Raw genomic sequence first — 20,752 nt, 5'->3', positions numbered from 1 at the left:
ATTTCATGCTTTGATAAATGAACAAGTGTTTGAATGTTCTGCTAGCTTTTGCTTTTGCACAGTCACATGGCTGGCTTAATTAGGAGAGAAGAAAGTGCCATAATTCTGTCTTAATGCCCCAGTGGGGGTCCAGGCGACCTTTTCTTATGCACATGCCCACTACCTCTGGAAAAAAAGTGGAAGCTAAGGACACTTCTGGCAGTAAGAGAGATTATTAGCCAAGGAAGGCACATTTGAACTTGCTGAAAGGGCGCCTTTGAGCCCAGAAAGGCGGACCCTTGGTGCTGATTAGAGAAGGCCCTCCTTTATTCCAGTAGTATTTCCTTTCTCATGCCCTGAAGACTAAAGGGATGTCTGTTGCCTGCTAATCCCCACAGGAATGTGGCTTCGGCTATGGGGAAGATGCGCAGTGTGTGACTTGCAGGCCCCACCGGTTCAAGGAGGACTGGGGCTTCCAGAAGTGCAAGCCTTGTCTGGACTGTGCTCTGGTGAACCGCTTTCAGAAGGCCAACTGCTCGGCCACCAGTGATGCTGTCTGCGGGGACTGCTTGCCTGGGTGAGTTGGGTGATTTCTTTCCCCATATGTCGTTTCATTAAATGTTTTCAAGGACACGTCTCTGTTCCCTATGCCTCAAAGTACACTGAGATGCACTTGAACACATGTGGGAAACACTTGGATCATCTGTTTCAAATCAGCTGTACTATCTCTATGCCAGGCCTGGTGATGGGCACTGGTGACAAGTCCGATGAATGAACAGGCACACTCACAAAAGAGCTGTGTCCTGAAACCTAAGGGGTCCCACAAACCAGAGAATAGCGGACCCAGAAAACTTGGCCAAGGCATAAATACGCATCTCACAAAAGAGATCTGTGCATGGCCAGTAATCTCGTGAAGGTGGAGGGCACTGGCGGTCACAGAGACACAGCAGCAGGATTCTGTCCTTTCAGCAGAGTTCACTGGGCTGTCATGGGTACATCCAGAGGACCTTGGGATACGTCAGAGGAGAAAGTGTGTACATGTGGTGGTGGTGTGGGGATCCTGCCCATGCACAGTTCTTATCCTAATGGTGCTTTAAAAAGGCTTGGACAGCAAATAGCAAAGAAATAGCATCTGCAGAAAGATAGAAGGTGATAACTGCTATGAAAAACAGAACCTAAAGTAAGGGTGAATAGGCACACCTCTGGCCAGGGGGAAGCAAGTCACTATTAAGCTAGGGACGGCGTAAGTAAGCTTAACTGCAGAGGAAAGATCCGAGCGAAGATCCGAAGGCGATGAGAGCCACTGCTGACGGGCGGCCCAAGGAGAAGCCAGAGGAGGGTGTGAGCCTGGTGCAGTTAAGAACCTCCAGAGAGCCAGGCCCGGTGGCAGAGGCCTGTGATCCCAGCAACTGAGCAGCTGAAGCAAGAAGGGCGAGAGCTTAAGGCCTGCCCAGGCTACAGAACACGTTCAAGCACTGCCTGGACAATATAGTGAGACCTTGTCTCGAAACTAACTAACTAACTAACTAAATAAAGAGGGCTAGAGATGTAGCTTAGTGACAGAGTGCTTACCTAGCGTGTCTCTCTCTCTCTCTCTCTCTCTCTCTCTCTCTCTCTCTCACACACACACACACACACACACACACACACACCTTGCAGAGAGGCCCAAGGAGTCCCAGAATGAGGGAAGAGTGGAGTAGGAGAGACAGCAGGTGTTAATGATGGTGACAGCCTTTCATGTTGACATGCATCTTAAGAATTCCTCACATCTTTTGGATAAGCTAGACTCCTCTCAGATACAGGATTTGCCAGCATTTTCTCCCACTCCCAAAGGGTAGCCTTTCTTTTCACTTTCTTGAAGGTTTTCTTTGAAGCCCCCAAATTTTTAATTTTCATGAAATCCAACATGCCCCCTCTTTTTTCCTTTTTGTGTGTTTTTCATGATAAGCCCCATTTTTGCAGCTCCTTAGATTCTGGGTCAGTGCAGAAGGGCTTACCTGACGCACCATATTCTTGACAAAGGGCTTGAATGGTGCTTTCTCCAGATAATGCAAGCCAATGGCCAGTATGCAGTGGAAGACACAACTGCACAGAGCCACACCCACTCACACTCACCACAGTGACCACGGCCAGAGAGATGACCATAAGGTGTGGGCTAGAGGTAGGAAAATGGGAACCTTCCTCCACTGTTGGTGGGAATGTAAAGCTACTGGCAAATAGGCTGACTTTTTCTTAGAAAGTTAAGTGCACGGTTACCACGTGACCCAGAAGCTCTAAGTTATGGCCGAGAGACTTGGAAATAGATCTCTACTCAAAAGCTCCCTGTCATGTTCGTAGCAGCCTTGTGTCTAAGGGCCAGAAAGCTGGCACAACCCTGCTCGAATGCGGCCTCCAACACTCAAGTTGCACTGCAGGCTGTGACATGAGGCTGTAATTTGCACTGGTCCCCTGAGGCCCCTCCCTCACGAAGAGGGCATGGACGAGGGAGTTCACCCCTTTCCTGCCCTTCTACCTTCTGCCGAGGTGTAAGCAAAGCACAGGGCTCATCCCTTCGTGAAGACACAGCCCCATGTCCAGCCCCAAGGCTGCCACCCTGATCTTAGGCCTCCACCTCTAGGACTGTGGGACCCAGCTTCCTGTTCTTTATATAGAACGCAGTCGGTGGAATTCTCTTGTAGCGACATAGGTTGACTTCAGACAAACCCAAATGTCCATCAGCTGGCGGAGGGATTAACAAGACGAGGTGGACTTGAACAACGAAATATTCCTCAGCAATTAAAAAAGGAAATTCTGGGCAGGGCGTGGTGGCGCACACCTTTAATCCCAGCATTCGGGCGGAGGCCACCCTGAGACACCATAGTGAATTCCAGGTCAGCCTGGGCTAGAGTGAGACTCTATCTCAAAAAAAAAAAAAATTTAAAAATTTAAAAAAAGGAAATTCTGACACTTTATAACATATTTGAAATGGAAAACATTATGCTAAGTGCAAGAAAGAAAGAACCCATATCGCATGAGTTCGTGTGTGTGAGATGACCAGAGCAGACGCATGTACGGGCAGAGTGCCAGCTTAGACTATCTGGGCCACACCAGGAAGGACGGGGTGACTGTTAATGGTTGTAAGGTTATTTTGGGAGTGATATAAAAAAATGTTCTAACATCTACTGTGGTGATGGCAAAACAACTCTGAATATACTAAAAGTCATCTATGTGTGCCCTTAAGATGGGTGAGTTGATGGCATGTGAATTATGTCTCAATAAAACTGTCATTTAAAAAACATACTGTCATCTCAGACCTGTAGCGACATCTGTGGATACCAGCACTAGGGGGTTTGTGGGGTTTGCTTTGTTTTGTTTTGTCGAAACAGGGTCTTGCTGCGCGTACTAATGCTGGCCTCAAACTCACATCCCTCTCCCTCCCTCCCCAGTGCTGGGATCACAGGCGTGCACCACCATGCCCAGCTATTACTAGAGATTTAATCTCGTGCAAGCTTAATTGAGGAACATGACCTGAATATCTGACAAATCTCTGGTGCTCACGGTCTCCAATTCTGGGATGAAAGCGTGCCTGTACCTGTGTACTCTCCTCACTGTGAGACAGGGCCAGCGAAGTGGAGGTCCCCCGAGATGTACAGCCTAGGTAGGCAGCACCTCCCAGGCTTCTAGCAGGATCCCCAGCAGGGGGGGTATGCTATCCACAATAGGTGTGAGAGAACAGGCTCTCTCGGTTTCCCCCCTTATCATGGACATCTGAGCCCATGACCTCACATAATTCATTATTTAAGCAAATACTTACATGGAGGTACATTATAAATGAATAGACATTTAGGTTTATTTATATGATTTGTTTAGAATTACATCTTTCTGAGGCAGTACTAATGCATGATGCAGGTGATAATTATATAGTGACCTGTTCCCGGGTTTTTTTTTTTTTTTTAGAGCATTTTGGAAGTACACTGGTAGCTTGACTAGCTTTCTGTGAAGACGGCAAATAGTTGAAACCCATTTTGCAGACAGAAACCCCAGTGCAGAAAGCAGACATGTAAAATGCCTTTGCTTGCAGCTGCGAGGGGGACTTTGTCACTTCTGGAACCATCCAGCCTCTGCATCCTTAGCCCTCTTGGTACGCTGTGCACGAAGGCAGCGCTGCCCAGAGCCCGGGCTCCCCACCTTCTTGTCAGTGGCCAGAGTCAAGGTGTGTGGAAACACTGTTCTCAATGCCCACAATCTGACTGGTGGTGACAGAGAGCTGATCCCCTGATGCCCAGATATGTACAATGACCCTGGCCCAGTAACACCATTATTCATACCTATAAAGCTGCCATCTGAGAGTCATTCCATCCTGCAGAGTGGTGAGACGTTTACAACCATAATGCACCGAAATTCCCAGCAGAGCACCTGGTAAGTACTGAGTATCAGATGTAACTGGCCCCGTAGTGGCCTTGAGGCCAGGGAAAGCTTTGTGCGTCTGTCTTTTTTCCAGTGCAGCCATCAGGCCTCCTGGGCCGCATCCCTTTCTGCCACAGGCATAACCTGCCTACAGCCATCTCTTTGCTGCTTCTAGTGACCTTGTCATTCAGTAAGCACTTAGCTATGTGCTAAGCACATTCTACAGCTTGTTTAAAATCCTTCAAAGTAGAATGAGTACTACGCAGCTATTACAAAGAAGGAAGCTGATGCTCAGAGTGGATAACTGACTTGCTTAAGGTCACCCAGCTTGTGAATAGAGGGCTGGGGTCACTCCTGTCATTGTACCAGGATAGATACCTCATCCATGTCTGCCTGCCCTGTGCTCCAGGCCCACTCAGCACCCCCCAGCCCCGCTGTCAGCCCAGTGTTCCTGAAAGCCCCATGCGATACCTTGGGCGGCTTCTGTTTTCTCCTCCTGCTGCCCAGTGCCTCGTCCTGTTCGCAGTGGCTATACTGAGTGACACTGTTGATGAGGTCTGGGCTCTTAGTAAGAAGTGTGTCATCTTGTGAGTAGCACTTGTACAGTTTCAAAAATGGAGTGGCCATGGCTGTGGACTGCTGGGTGGGCTGAAGAGCGGGGTGACCAACCAACTTGAAGCCAATTGCAGGGAAGTGAGCACCCAGTCCCCCAGGGATCGGCCTCTGTTGTGTGCACTATGGAAGGTTCAGCTGCGGCTGGACTGTGACTTGCAGGTTTCTTCAAACAGTGGCTTTCCAGCACAGCATTGCCCAAGCTAGCCAGTGTTGTTTGGATGGAGTTCAGTTAAATATTCTCTTCGCTGTCACAGAAAAGTTTGAGTTTGTAAGAGATACTTCTGTCACTTTTCATCAAAGAGTGTTTAAGCAAATATCATTGTGGTTTTCTTTTGTCTTTTTACATTAACTACCTGAGGGGCTAGAGAGATGGCTCAGCATTTAAGGTGCTTGCCTGCATTACCTTTGTGAAAGCCAAGAGTCAAATTTAACCATTGAACTTCAGATGTCGGTTCCATCATTCTTTGTGTAGTGAATGTCTTTATGCTTTTATTTCTTTCTTTTTTTTTTAAGATTTGTTTCCTATCTCACTTGGATAGGAAATGGAATTAAGAGTGTTTCTATGTTCCTAAAACTGTGGCATCTTAAACAAACTAAAGGGAAAATAAAGTCCCACAGTGTGGCTCTGTGACAGGATGTATGCTCATTTTGAGAGGCCTTGGGGCACATGTCCAGTACCAAATGGAAGGAAGAAAACAGAAAAACAAAGTAAATGGGAATTTTTTTTTAAATTATTTATTTATTTATTTGAGAGCGACAGACACAGAGAGAAAGACAGATAGAGGGAGAGAGAGGGAATGGGCGCGCCAGGGCTTCCAGCCTCTGCAAACGAACTCCAGATGCGTGCGCCCCCTTGTGCATCTGGCTAATGTGGGACCTGGGGAACCGAGCCTCGAACCAGGGTCCTTAGGCTTCACAGGCAAGCACTTAACCGCTAAGCCATCTCTCCAGCCCGAATTTTTTTCTTTTGAGGTAGGATCTCTGTCTAGCCTAGGCTAACCTGGAATTCACTATGTAGTCTCAGGCTGGCCTCGAATTCACGGTGATCCTCCTACCTCTGCCTCCTCAGTACAAGGATTAAAGTCATGTACCACAGCTTGTAAGAGAATTTTTAAGTTTAATAAACCTCTTTGTTCATTTATAAATGTTGTATTCATAATTCTTGTTGGCATCCTCATCTTCATGTTAGTTTGTAATTTTGTGGAGGCTTGTAAAAATCAAAACAATGTCTTTGGTCTGTACTACTGCCCATTTATCTGGGGACAGTCATGTGCTTAAGGACTCTGACCTTAAATTTACTGTGTACCTTGAGTCAGTTGAGAGATTTGAAACCATTCTTAGCTAATTATGCTGGTGACCATCTGTAAAGTTAGGTATGGAGCTAAGGCAGGAGGATTGTGAGTATGAGGCCAGCTAGGGCTTCATGACCAAACCCTAACCGAAACAAAGCTAGAAATAAAATCATAGAGTCTACCCTCAGGTCCTTGGAATCAAGAAGCCAGCAGAGCAGGTTCTGTTGTCCTGTGAAACTGCTGCCCACTGCTGACAGTGGCATCAGAGCACACCTATGCATGCCTCCCCCTGTGACCACCACCACCAGGGACCCTGTGAGTTGTGCCCACACAAACTCCCTTCTACTGTTTATATTTAGTCTCTAATGGTCATTCAGAACGTGACGAGTTCCGCTTTTCTTCTAGTCTCTAGCGTGGTGAGCCTCACACGTCCGATATATATTAGTAAATATATTTTGTCAAATTGATTTTGTTCAAATATTAGGGGAAGTTCAGACTTCAAAGCTATTTCTTCACAAGGCAAATTCCTTATTTTAAAACTGTTAAGTACATTCGATTCTCAATATCTAGTATCTCCCTAATTTCTTAAAGTTTTATTTAATTATTTGCACAGAGAGAGAGAGAATGGGCACACCAGGGCCTCTTACTACTACAGACACATTCCAGATGTGTGTTCCACTTTGTGCAGCTGGCTTCATGTGGATACAGGGGAATCAAACCCTCCAGGTTGTTAAGGTTTGCAAGCAAGCGCCTTAACCACTGAACCATCTCTTTGGCCCATAAAAGTTTTTATACTTTTTTACACTTTCATACCCTGAATATTTACTGTCAAAAGTTCTATGTTACATTTTTTTTTACATAGAGTGAGTTTTTATATATGACAAGCAATTGTAGACTTTCTCAATATCTAATATAATCAACTTATAATTTGGTAAATTTTCTGGCTTGAGGGACAAACATACCTGCCTATGTTGCAATATTTAGCAAGAATCACCTGGAATGAAAAAGTTCCTTTTAGCCATCCAACAGTAGTAGTAGTAACAGGGTTAGGACCTTCCCAGTCAGAGGAGACTAGTTTCCTATACCAGGCATGAAAGCCTGATGACTAGAGAAACTCAAAACATCAAAGTGCTGAGAAGAAGGGCCAGTAGGGTGTCTGGCACTGAGACATATCTCTCACACCCTGCAAGGCCCGGGGACCATTGCAGAAGAGGTGGTGGGAAGAATCCAAGAGCCAAAGGAAGGGGAGGGGTGCTTTAGAATGCTGTCTTCCGGTCATGGATTTCATGACCTTATAGTGGCTGCAATACCTACAAAAGGCCTGCATAATATGAAGGCGAAGAGAAAAAAATCAACAACAGATGACATCAAAACAGAGCAGGGACTGGTTGGAAAGAAGAATGGGTTCTAGAGTAGAAATATGGGAATAGGGCCGGAGAGATGGCTTAGCGGTTAAACGCTTGCCTGTGAAGCTGAAGGACCCCAGTTCGAGGCTCGGTTCCCCAGGTCCCACGTTAGCCAGATGCACAAGGGGGCGCACGCGTCTGGAGTTCGTTTGCAGAGGCTGGAAGCCCTGGCGCGCCCATTCTCTCTCTCTCCCTCTATCTGTCTTTCTCTCTGTGTCTGTCACTCTCAAATAAATAAATAAATTTAAAAAAAGAAATATGGGAATAGGACAAAAAAGTGTTGTGGGAGGAGTGATGATCAGAGGGCATTGTGTATATGTATGGAGGTTGTCAATAAAAAATTTTTTTTTTAAAGAAAGCTATCTTACACTATTCTTATTTTATTTAAAATTGTATATATATTTTTTCTGTTGTGGTAAAAAGTATACCAGCTTCATATGTATACTTCATTAGTGTTAAGTGCATGCGCATTGTTTTGCAGCTCAATGCTCCCTGTTAAGCAATCACCCCCTTTCCACCCACGCCAGCCCTCTAACTACCCTTCTACTTTCCGTCTGTAAATCTGATTACTCCAAGTACCAGATGTAAACAGAGTCATGCAGTATCCAATCTGTTGGTGATTGGCTTATTTCAGTGTCTGCAGTGTCCTCAAGGTTTGTCCATGTCATAACATGTGATAAAACTGACTTCCTAAAGTTAAGTAACATTTCACTGTGTTATAGGGAATACCAAATGTATTATACGTGTTTGTCCATTTATTTGTTGATGAACATTTGGTTTCCTTTTCCTTTTGGCTTTCGTGAATAGTGCTGCACTTGTGTACATAAATATCCCTTCAAGACCCTGCTTCACTTCTTTTAGGTACATACTCGGCAGTGGGGCTGCTGGGCTATACGGTGGTTCTATTTTCATCATCTCGAGGAACCGCAGAAACGGGAGCTGTACTATCCCACAATCACCCCACCCAGCACCCAGGATCCCCTTCTACTCCAGCACCTGTCACTTCCTTATTTCTTACTGTTGCCTTGTCTTTAATAGTAGTCACCCCAGTGAGTGCCATTGTATCTGCAGCTCCCTGACAATTAGTGACGTGCGCAGCTTTTCACACGCTCACTTGCCGTGCTGTGTCGGCTGTGCAGAAATATCTGCTCAAGAGGTGTTTTTTTTTTTTTTTTTTGCTCACTTTTTAAATCTGATTATTTGTTTTAGGATGTTATTGAGTTATAGAAGTTCTTTATATATTTTTATATTAATCCCTTATCAGATATTTACTTTCATTCTGTAGGTTCCCCTTTTACTCTGGTGATGTGTCTTTTGATCCCCAGAGGTTTTAAGTGTGATGTGTTGTCACTGGTCAGTTTTCATGTTTGTGTAATATCTACACTTTTGCCCAGTTCAGCGTATATTTTCTTCCTCTTATGTTTTCTTCTTGGAGTTCCACAGGCTACATATTACTCTTAGGTCTTTAGTCCATTTGAGGTGGATTTTGTACATTGTATATAGATAGTCCAGATTCTTTCTCTCACAAATGATATCTCATCTTCTCAACACCATTTCTAGTAAAACAGTCCTTTCCCTGCCCTGGGGTCTTGACACATTTGTCAGAATCTTTAACCAAACATTCAAAGGCTGATTTCTGGACTCTCTTTTGTATCACATTGGCCTGGACCACCCTATTTTGACCGTTTTGTAATTACATCAAAATGAAGAAATGTGAATCCTCTAACTGCTCTTTTTTAAATGTTTATAAGTTCCAAAGTGATTATATAAAAACCTGGCAGGAAGTCACAGTATTAGATATTATTTGGATATATTTTCTTAGTCAAATCAAAGTAGAAATTAGCAATCACTGGATATATCTAGGCTTTTTGAACTAATTCACCCAACTCCATAAATGGCACAAATTTCTACTGCATAAACCAGTTTCCCAAATAGTCACTTCAATTCCCACCACCTAGAGACAGCCACTGCAATATTTGCCATATAATTTTCTTCCAAATATTTTGAGTGCATATGTCTATACATAAATGTTTTCATATGCATTGTTGAATTATCTGAGAGAATGTGTATGAAAGTGTTTGTATGAAATAAATTCAAATCACTATTTTCACTTAATATTTCATAAATTTAAAATGCATGTGTGGTCATTCATTCATTGCCTTGGGTCCACCATGGGTGGACATTTCTACTATTAGACGTTGTTACTGTGCCGAGTCAACACTTTTCTACTTTGTACCAGTGCCATGGTTGTATTCACAGAGACAGCTTTACCCAGCTGATATTTCCTTGGGATAAATTCCTAAAAATGAAAATACTAAGTAAAGAATGTAAACTGTGCTAGTAAGTTCTGGTGTTGCATTACTTATTTACCTTCCTAAAAGTAGCATGTCATTTCCTGTTGTATATATGTATGTGTATATATGTGTATGTATGTGTATGTGTATATGCATACCTATTTGCTGCTATTCCTAATAAAAATGGCATGTTTTCACATTAATTTTCATTCATTTGGTTATTTATAAGATCAAGCTTTTAGTATCAATTTTTTTTTGAGACAGGGTATCACTTTAATTCAGGCTGACTTGGAACTCACTTGGTAGCTCAGGCTGGCCTTGAACTCATAGCAATTTTCATACTTAAGCCTCTTGAGTACTGGGATTATAGGTATGAGCCATCCCACCAGCTAATATCAATTTTTTAAAGTTAATCATATTTTTGGTTTTAATTATAAAATATTCTTTGGAGAGTAAATGATCTTTGCCCCTTTTTTCAGTTGTAGAATTCAAGATCAGTGTAATGAGCTTTAAATTTTCTCTCATAGTTTTAAGTTGTAAATAGTGATATAATCAAAATAATTTTTACAGGTTTTGCTGTCCATAAGCTATGTTGGTGATACTTTATTTTTGCCCCTTACATGTCTTTAAATATTTATTTAGTCAGTTAGTCATTTTAAGACAGGTGCTTGCTAATGGAGCTGACTGGCCTGGAACTTTCAGTCTGCCTACCTCAGCCTCCCAGGGCTGGGATTATAGGTGATAAATGTGTCCCCACACCCACTGTTTATTTTAGTAATTTTAAGAACATTTCATTTATTTGACAGAAAGAGAGAGGGAGAGGAAGAGGCAGATAGAGAGAATGGGCACACCTGGGCCTCCAGCCACTGCAAATTAGCTCCAGATACATGCACCTTTGTGCATCTGGCTTTACGTGGGTGCTGGGGAATTGAACCTGGGATCTTAGGCTTTGCAGGCAAGTGCCTTAACTGCTAAATAATCTTTCAGCCCCTGTTTTAGTTTTTGCTCAGAGCTATGGTTCTTTTCCTCTCTGCCTTCTAAATGGCTTGTCCTGCCTTGAAAGGTATCCCATATCAAGACTGCAATGAGTATCTGTCTAAATTTTTGCATTGCTTTCCAGGTCTTCTTGATTTGGAGGAAATTATGTCTCTGAAAAAAGTAAATCAATTCCTGTCATCTAGAAACAGCTACTGTTAGTATTCAGTGCACAGTATCCTTCCCAGCATCTCTAGGCAAATATTTATACTGCTTTTTGGTCACTGAACTTAAAGGGTGTTTTATGGTTCAAATAACAATTGCTGAAGCCCACTGACTGCATATTAGCCTCACCTGCACCCACCCCAGTACAGGAAAAAGGTAGCCCTAGAGAACCCTGAACCTACACATAGAGGAATTGAATTTCCAGAGTGCCGGCATCTGCTCAGAACTCCCAGGGTGTGTCCAGCTGAGATATGTTCTATTTGAACTGGACCTGGTCACAAAGACTGCTGGTCACTGGCGAGCTAGGTCTTCTTGGCTGCAGCAGTGAGCTCAGATGACCACTAACGAGGTTCACTTTTCTTTCTCTTCTAGATTTTATAGGAAGACTAAACTTGTTGGTTTTCAAGACATGGAGTGTGTACCCTGTGGAGACCCTCCTCCTCCCTACGAACCGCACTGTGAGTGATGCAGCACACGGCACCTGGCCTGTGTGCACAAAGTTGTTACTTAGATCTTTCTTTGTCTGACAAAAGAGTAGAACCTGTGTGTACTGCAGCGCTCCGAGTGTGTGTGCCTAATGTGTGCTTAACCCTGTGTGTACTGCGGGGCTCCTAGAGTGTGTGCTCAAACCTGTGTGTACTGCGGGGCTCCTAGAGTGTGTCCTTAACCCTGTGTGTACTGCAGGGCTCCTAGAGTGTGTGATTAAACCTGTGTATACTGTAGGGATCCTAGAGTGTGTGCTTAATGTGTGCTTAACCCTGTGTGCACTGAGGGGCTCCTAGTGTGTGTGATTAAACCTGTGTGTACTGTGGGGTTCCTAGAGTGTGTACTTAGACCTGTGTGTACTGTGGGGCTCCTAGAGTGTGTGCTTAATGTGTGCTTAAACCTGTGTGTACTGAGGGGCTCCTAGTGTGTGTGCTTAAACCTGTGTGTACTGAGGGGCTCCTAGTGTGTGTGCTTAAACCTGTGTGTACTGAGGAGCTCCTAGTGTGTGTGATTAAACCTGTGTGTACTGTGGGGTTCCTAGAGTGTGTGATTAAACCTGTGTGTACTTTGGGGCTCCTACTGTTTACTTAAACCTGTGTGTACTGCAGGGCTCCTTGACTGTGTACTTAAACCTGTGTATACTGCGGAGCTCCTAGAGTATGTACTTAAGCCTGGCTTAAACCTGTGTGTACTGCAGGGCTTCTTGACTGTGTACTTAAACCTGTGTGTACTGCGGGGCTCCTAGAGTATGTACTTAAAGCTGTGTGTACTACAGGGCTCCTTGACTGTGTACTTAAACCTGTGTGTACTGCGGGGCTCCTAGAGTGTGTGCTTAAACCTGTATGTACTGCAGGGCTCTTTGATTGTGTACTTAAACCTGTGTGTACTGTGGGGCTCCTAGTGTGTGCTGAAATCTGTGTGTACTGAGGGACACCTAGTGTGTACGCTTAAACCTGTGTAGTGTGGGACTCAAAGTGTGTGTGCTTATCCAGATCCCAGCAGCACAGAAAGCCCTTTGTCGCTTGCCTCAGTCAATCCTATCCTTTGCTGTGAGTCCTGGAAGGAATTGGGCACTTTGCCACTGTGTGTCCTATTTATTCCCCACTTTCATTCTAGATTCACAGTGCAGGAGAGTTGACTTAGTTAGGTGCACTGGATCCTAATGCCAAAGATTCCCTGGCTCTCCTTTCTTGGTCCCAGATAGGATCATGCCTTGGTGTCTGTCTTCTCAAGTTCTTGCTGAGATTTTCCTGTCCATCTCATTCATTCCTTCACTTTTTCTCCTTTAACAAATCAGTGGGAGAACTCACTGTATGTTGGGGTCAGTACAAGCAATAGGGCCTTTCCTTTGTGGGTTAACATTAATCTTTTTGATCATAGCTTTACTTAGGAGATAAAAGGTATGTATTGGGTGTTCTTAGCCAGCATGGAGAGAGAGTGACACTCTCTTAACGCTCAGCAAACCTGGCCAACAAACCCCACAAGCAGGGTTTGGGGAGGTGTGGAGCATGCTGGGCTGTGTGGGAACAGGGCTCCCCACTGCTCCTTGGAACACAGGAAGAACTATGCTGTCCAGGCCGGAGGGTGGAGGAGTGCAGTCCCCTCATATGCATTCCCACTATGTCTTCTGGGGAGTGTGGGGGGACATTTTTTCATAATGCATAAATGCTTGCCAAAAAACTCATGACAATGAACAATTGCAGTATTGGGTCCCTGTTGTAGAGAGTCATAGTACAGGTGCTTTATTCATTTTACTGTTCTCAACAAGTCTCTGGTCAGCCCAGATATGTGAGTGAGAAGACCAGCCCAGAGACCATCAAGACATCTCTGTTGTGAGCTGATCAGTGCAGAAACAGAATTCCAGCTCATATCTGTCTGTCGGCAGACGCTGTGCACTTTAACCACACTCTGCTGTCTTCTCACAAAAGCCACGTATCTAATCTAAATACGGTGGTGACCTCATTTGTTTCAACATCATCACTTAACTAAGCTCTACAAGTCTACACAAAGGGGTCACTGAAGGGTCCTCCTTGTGCAGCTCCACAGCCCGTAACAAGGCTTGTCCTTTTGGCAGTTAACACACAGTGACCTAGTCCTAGCCACGGGTCAGTTCAGCCTTCGCGCGGTTTGGAAGGCGTGTTCATCCTATTCACCACATGAAGAGATTCAGTAAAGAACCCTTATCAGTACCACCCCATTTAGAGTTGGAAAGTACTGAGGTGTTTCCCCTTTAATTCACTGGGTTTAATTTAGTATAATCTAGTCAAGTCTGAGGCTTTGGAATGTTTTGCCTTTGGGGTTCTGGCTAAGCTTCGATGTCACAAGTGAGCCTTTGAACGTTGGTCTCAAGTGCAGCTTTTATGTCTCGTGAAGACTTTGGTAAGGTGTAATTTCGAAGAAAAGAAAATTAATTAGTTTAACATATAGAGAAATCGATTTCTTCATGTGTGAAACTTTTTAGAAAGCAAAAGAAATATTGGTGAAAGCCAGAAATGTAGTGTTCCCAGCTCTGGGCCTTTCAAATCACAGAGCGACAGAGTCGGGGGCTCTTTAGCGAGCTTATCTCTGTCAAAGCAAGATTGCTGTCTTTGGCACTCTTCTTGGGAGCCATTCCAGAACTGAACTAATCTCCTCAAAGGAGATCTTGAAGTCTTTGGGGGAAATTATGCACGGCGCCTCGTGTTTTGTTTTCTTCTCTTCTTGTCTGCGCTTTGCAGCTCATCCACAGAGATCCCGCTGCGGCTTCAGCACTTCCCCCAGATGAGCTCCTGCGCCCTTGAGCTTCTGGGCTGCAGGAACAAGGTGTCTCCCAGGCCGCCTCAAGTCCTGGGGGCCAGCTTCCAGAGCGCAGGCAGGAGAAAATGCGCCCGGGCCTTCCAGGCTCCAGGTAGCCCTGTCCAGCCCTGGGCAGAGGGCAACCTTCTCCGTCTAGGGCAGCCCTCTTCTTCCTTTCTGGGCAGTCCTGCGGCCTGAGGGCCAGGGTTCCCCAGCAGCCACTCTGAGTCCTCAGCCCTCCGCAGTCAACCAGCTGTGCCCGTGGGTCACTTTGCACTCTACTTGCCTGGTCATGTTCCTTCAGGGCAGACGGACGGGCCCAGTTGCAGCCCACCACTCTGTGAGCACCGTGTTTACCCACGCTGCATAACCAACAACCTCTCTGTCAAAGACAAGCTGTGTATGTAACGGCGGCCCCGTCATAGCAGAACCGCTGCCTCGGATGGTTGCTACAGCTCTGCTGCAGCTAGATCCAGATACTCAGTGCGGTGTTACCGTTGCCATAGCCAGTTCAGGGACACATTGTAGCCCAGGAGTGGCAGACTAGCCCCACAAAAGGCGAAGGTGTATGACAAGCTATATTGTCTAGGTCTGAGGAGATCAGCCAGCAGGGCATTTCTCAGAACATGTCCCCAACACCAGGCCATGTTTGATGTCACTTCAGGAAACAGGAGAACAAATCCCCTCCTTCACGGGGTGGACAGGATAATGGCAGAGGTGAGAATGGCAACTGGGAAGCAGGCAAGTGACAATGCTCCACACAAAGATACTAAGTGTGACCGGGAGCCACGTGGCTCCTGGCAGGACCCGTAGTGCTCGGAGAACGTACGGCGGTCAGTGTTTGTGGCAGAACCAGGCACAACTTCCTGAGTGGTGACCTCGAGGCATCCCCTAAGGGGTGCTCAGAGGAGGACAGACCTGATCACAAGAAAGGGCAGCAGCGAATCGTGCCCTGTGCCTTTGGCTTTTTTGCGCGTGTCGAGTCGGGTAGAAGCCAAAGCCAGATTATGAGGGAATAAGAAGCTAAGATAAAGGGAGGCCTCTGCAGACAGCTAGGCTGGGCTGACAGTGGACATGGGCTGGTTCGTGCACTGGTCGGAGCACAGCGCGTCTGTATCCACGGGGTGCGTGAGGTGACACGCTCTGCCAAAGGGTGGCAGAGATGAGGTGAGGCAGGAGCCAGGGAGCTCGGAGGCCAGGAGGGCCCAGGCGGCTGGGGTTCTTCATGGAGAGAGGAAGTGGATGCCATAACACAGTGGGTTTCCTGACAGTGTCAGAGTCCAGCTGAAGCTTTTGGTCAAAGTGTGACAATGGTTTACTTGTCACAGGACCTCTCTAGCAGGACAGGTGTCTGCTGCAGGGAACACCAGACCAACTCTGGAGCCACCTGAAGACATACCTAAGCTGCACCCCAAGTGTGTACAAGCTACAAGCTAAGTGTGCACCAACTGTCTGTTCTTATGCATGTGTGTATGTATATGTGCACATGCGTGGGTGCACACAGGGGCATATGTCTGCGCATGTTTCTGAAAGCCAAAGGACAGTCTCAAGTATTGCTCTCAGGAATGCCACTATGCCATTCTCTCATTGGCCAAAGGTTTGCCGACTAGGCTAGACTGGCTGGCCACAAGCCCCAGGTTTGGGCTCTGAGGCTCCAACCTAAGTCTTCATACTTGTGAAGCAAGCACTTTACTGAACAGACTGTCTCCCCAACTCTACGTTTTTCTTTTTTGGCTTGTTTTTGCTTTGTGAGACAGGGTCTCCCTCTGTAACCCAAGTTGGTCACAGAGTGACCACTGCGGGAAGGTGTTGGATACCGACTGTGAAGTAAGCAGATAACATACCCCACACAAAGATTCAGAGTGTGACCTCAGTGGTCACTGTGTAGCCCAGGCAGGCCTCAAACTTGAGGCAATCATCTTGTTGCAGCCTTGCAAGGGCTAAGATTACAGATATGAGCCCCCACACCTGGCTCAGGTATTACATAAACGTAAAACTCCTTTCATTTATGTAACACCTGGCTCAAAAAATATATATATTTTTACATTTATGTAATACCTAAAGCAAACCAAGAAACAATAGGAAACACTAGGTTGAAACCCTCTCATGTTTGTCAGCTGTCCAAGAGCCACCCTGGCCCCACACAGCTTATACCATCCGACCTTTGGCAAGGGGAAGAACTCCCATGTGCCAGGTTTCTTGGTGGTAGGATGGAGTGATAGCTGCCTGCTGAGGTGCTGGGAGTCCTGGACGAGGTTAGCTATGGGAACCACCAGTACAAAGTCAGGCAACTCCAGGCCCTCGAATCTGATGACCTCTGTCCTGGCTCCTCTGGCTCATCAGAGCCGTGGGACGCGGAGTTCTCATCTCCTGTTTCAGGAGCTGCTGCCTGTGGCCTTCGGTACAGGCGGTGGTTCAGAGAGCAGCAGTGGAGTTAGTGTGGCACGACTTCAGCTTTGTGCAACAGGAAATGGCCTGACGGGAGATGGACGAAGTTGCGCTCATAAGAGGATGAATAAGTTACCTATAGCAGCGAGCTCAACTCAAGAACATGGGGACTGCAGGCGGGGCTCGGTGGCACAACTTTCGCCTAGCAGACACAAACCCTGGATCGAACATAAGTACTGCAAAATAAATTAGAAATTCATACTGTCTGAATAGACATTTTTGTCGTTATAGAGCAAACCTGTGTTCCCCATAAAGTGATTCAAAAGCTAGAAAGAAGTGTCTGTTTCCTACGATTTGTCCTGAAAGGTGCAATGTGGTTGAGAGCAGGCAGGGCAGAGCAGAACACAGCTTCCGCCTGTTGGCAGAATGTCACCCTAGTCTGCTCTTATGCCATGGTTCTAGTTTATGCCAACGGTGTGGCCTTGGATAAATCACTTCCCATCTTTGACTCTCTGTTTTCTCCCTGGAAAGCAGACAGACTAAATACTCAGGTCTGCAGATTTGGGATTATAACTAAATGAACCAGTGTCCATTATGGTGCCACAAAGCCTGGGCTCAGCTCAAGAACAGGCCCACATAGCCTTTTAAGCAGAAACATCCCTTGGCCCCACCCCACCCAGGCTTACTTTTGGAGGGTATGATGGTCAAGAGTTGTCCCCTCCTAGGAAGGTGTCAGCATGTTTGCAGTGAAGGACAATGCATTGAGGCAGTCTGCTGTTTGAGCAGCCCCAAGGGCTAGCTAAACCTCCAGGCTAGGAAGCCCTGACCTTGCTTCATCTCTTTCATGCCTATCTCGTTCCCACACCCCAAGCCCCAGCAGAGGAGTGCTAAGTCTTCCCCGCAATAAGAGTGCATTTGTGATGGTGATCGTTTTGTCTGCCTGCAACTCCTTTGTCAGGCTACTAATAGCATTAATTGGTGGTAATACGGGATTGGACATAGAGCCTGAGGCTCTCATTGTTGTAAATTGCAAATTTGCAGAATCCCAGCTGCTGGCTCTGCTCTGTCTTCCATTCCTTATGTACTTCCACTGGGACATTCAGGAGAAAGAGAGAAAAACACCCTAGAAATTTTAGAACTATATCCTGCCTCTGGTCTGATAAGAAATAGATTTTTGTTGACTTAATTGGGAACAAATACTGTGGTTGGAACAAATGGTTTAGAAAAATTTCAAAGCAGTTTTCACCAGAGTACAACTGTGTTTAAAGTGTGTTTAACCTAGATGTTTGCTTTGTTCTCAGGGGCTTTGTAAAACTAGCCACGTGATTCTAAAGCCATAACGATCAGATAAGTCCCTGCGTGTGGGAGAAAGAAAAGCAGGAGCCAGACCGACATGCAACTAGTTAGAAATTGTGCACGGCTCAAACACCAAGAGCCGTTCACAGCACTGTGTACCAATAAGTAATAAATCACATTATTAAATAGTGATTACTTTCCAAAGGAAGTCCAGAAGGCCTTCTTATACAACAAATCAAAGCAATTTCAAAATGAACTTTGCAAAGCAATATGTACCCATTAAAGATCATTTTTTTAAAAGTCTAGTAGGAAAAAGGGGAGGGACAGAACATCTATAGTCCCCTGGATAAATAATTCCAGCAATTGGAAATTGCTTTTAAATCTTTTTTTTTTTTTTTTTTTTTTTTTTTTTTTGTCTATCTGGATGTTTCGGAAGGTAGGTGCAGGATCTGGAGAGTGGAAGAGCAGGTTCATGGCTTTTGTGTCCCGGGCTCTGTGACGAGAAAGGGCTGGACTGCGCACACTGTCTTCATCCTTTCCCACTGCAGACACTTTTCTCATACCATTCGCAAGTGCCGCAGCTTTCCTGAGTGACGCCTCACAGAAGCACTTGAAATCTGAAGTGAGGCCATCTCTGTCACCCATGCTGCTGGATGCCTGGCCATGGGTTACCTACCCATCACCCATGCTCACCATGTCTGTTCTTCCAAAGAGCACTTTGTTTTTTGTTTTAAACATGGTCTTTCTGTGGAGTCTAGGCTATCCTGGAACTCACTAATGTAGTCCACGATGACCTCCAACTCAGGGCCACCCTTCTGCCAGTGCCCCCTGCGTGCTGAGATCACAGCTTTGCGGTAGCACACCTGACTTGATATTAAGACTTTTGTCTCTGGACATGCAAAGCTCAGTTGTTGGGTAGAGTGCCTGGCAAACATCTCTTTAAAAGAAAACAAAGACAAACTTAAAAGGAAATGAGCTGGAAGTCAAGAGCAACGTTGATTCCAGGTTTTCTTTAGAAAAGAAGGGAGGGAGGGGAGAAGAGATGCTCCGAATTTCTTGTGGTGAACTCCACGTTGACCCCCGCTCATCCTGGGTATTTCAGCAGCTCTGAGTTTCAGAAGCCAACTTCCTGATCTCCTCCGATCTTAGGTTCAGAGAAATGACAGTGTAATGGAGGCAGAAGAGATACCCGTCTTTTGCATGTGCTGGGAACACCATGGGGCTTTTCTTGTGTGTATGTGAGGCTTTTGTTCTTTCTACAGCAGACATATTGGAGTGCTTACTGGAACCTCTACATCACAGGCCCACAGAGCCAGTGTGTACCAGTTCATAGCTATCTCACTGGGGGGTGTGCAGGGGGCTGAAGCCATCCATCTCTGATCACCAGACCAGGGCTCTTGGTGTATGGTCAGGGGATTGATAGGGAAATGCCACTGATGGAATCAGCTGTTTCAGGGACTGTTTCAGGAACAGCTAAGTGTGACCATGCCTCTCAAATACCCATAGCAATCAGAAAGGAAGCTGCTTTTCCTGCGAAACAGAACTTTGAGGGCAGGAAAGGTGAGGACAAGGAGATGAATGCACACAGAACAGCCCTAGTTTGGAGGAGGGTCTTCAGGCCAGCCAGCCATTCCTGCCAGCCTAAGAAAGGAAGTCGTCATTCATGGTTGCTTAGAGGTTGGTCGAAAGTGCCCTTAATTGCGCCTTCTGCCCTTCCTCCCATTGTCAGTGCAGTTCTGTTCTCTGGATGCCTCTTCTTCTTCACACCATGAAGTGGTCCCATTATTTCATTGAAAAAATATCCTATCATTAATACCAGTTATCATCATTGTAACTGTCAAAGCCTGCTTACGTGGAAGCCCAATAAACACAGGTGATGACTCAAAAACAAGCCAGCACGATACCTGGAAGAACGCCACCACTAAGGACCTCTGTCCAGAGGACACTTTTTTCACTTTTTATTAACTACTACTACTGCTATTATTATTATTATTAACAACATATTTCATTCCCTCAAAAAATAACTGACTGCTGCTCCCACAATGCATAACCCACAACCCCATAAGAACTAGCTGCAACCCCACTGCAGAGTGTCCCCAGTGGAATAGGGGCACAGGGACAAGAGAAAAGAGGGTGCAAACACATGATGTATCCAGAGGACACTTTTTAAGCCCTCCTTGGAATCCATTTTTTGCTGTGCAAGTGATCACGCTTAGGACATGTGCTAGCCAAGTGCTCTGCTGCTGAGCTACGTCCCCAAGCCTTAGTATTCTAAGATACGGTCTACCTATATACCTCAGACTGGCCTTGAGCTATCTATGTAGCTCAGGTTGGCTTCAAATGCATTGTGTGGACCAGGCTGGCCTTGAACTTGACATCCTGCTGGACTGCGAGAATGGGCCTGTGCCACCACTTGGCTTTCCACTTAGCTTTTGTGGTAAGCACTGCTGAACCAAACTAAACCAGCAATGTGGAAGGAACGGTGAGAGAGGGAAGAGCCCTGTGGAGGTGGAGAGTTGGATGTGACTACGATACTCAGAGCCCAGAGCAGCCACAAGAATCCAGAACACGGTCATTTTGTAACATTCAGTATGGAGCAAACGGACCTACTCATCCTAATGGCTGATCTCTGAGG

General features: G+C 45.8%; 1 protein-coding gene across 4 annotated transcripts in view; it reads left to right on the top strand.

Annotated features, from left to right (window-relative positions):
- Positions 1-20,752, top strand: part of Tnfrsf19 (TNF receptor superfamily member 19) — a 98,946-nt gene that overhangs the window by 39,041 nt on the left and 39,153 nt on the right. For all 4 annotated transcript variants that reach the window (XM_045154549.1, XM_045154548.1, XM_045154550.1 and 1 more), the window contains 2 exons: positions 378-556; positions 11,545-11,630. In XM_045154549.1, coding sequence (XP_045010484.1) covers positions 378-556; positions 11,545-11,630 — 265 coding nt within the window. The remainder of the gene's footprint in view (positions 1-377; positions 557-11,544; positions 11,631-20,752) is intronic.

Source organism: Jaculus jaculus, chromosome 7 (assembly GCF_020740685.1).
Source record: "Jaculus jaculus isolate mJacJac1 chromosome 7, mJacJac1.mat.Y.cur, whole genome shotgun sequence".
Taxonomy (NCBI): Eukaryota; Metazoa; Chordata; class Mammalia; order Rodentia; family Dipodidae; genus Jaculus; species Jaculus jaculus.
Note: the sequence above shows the minus strand (reverse complement) of the source record. Positions and strands in the feature narration are given on the sequence as shown.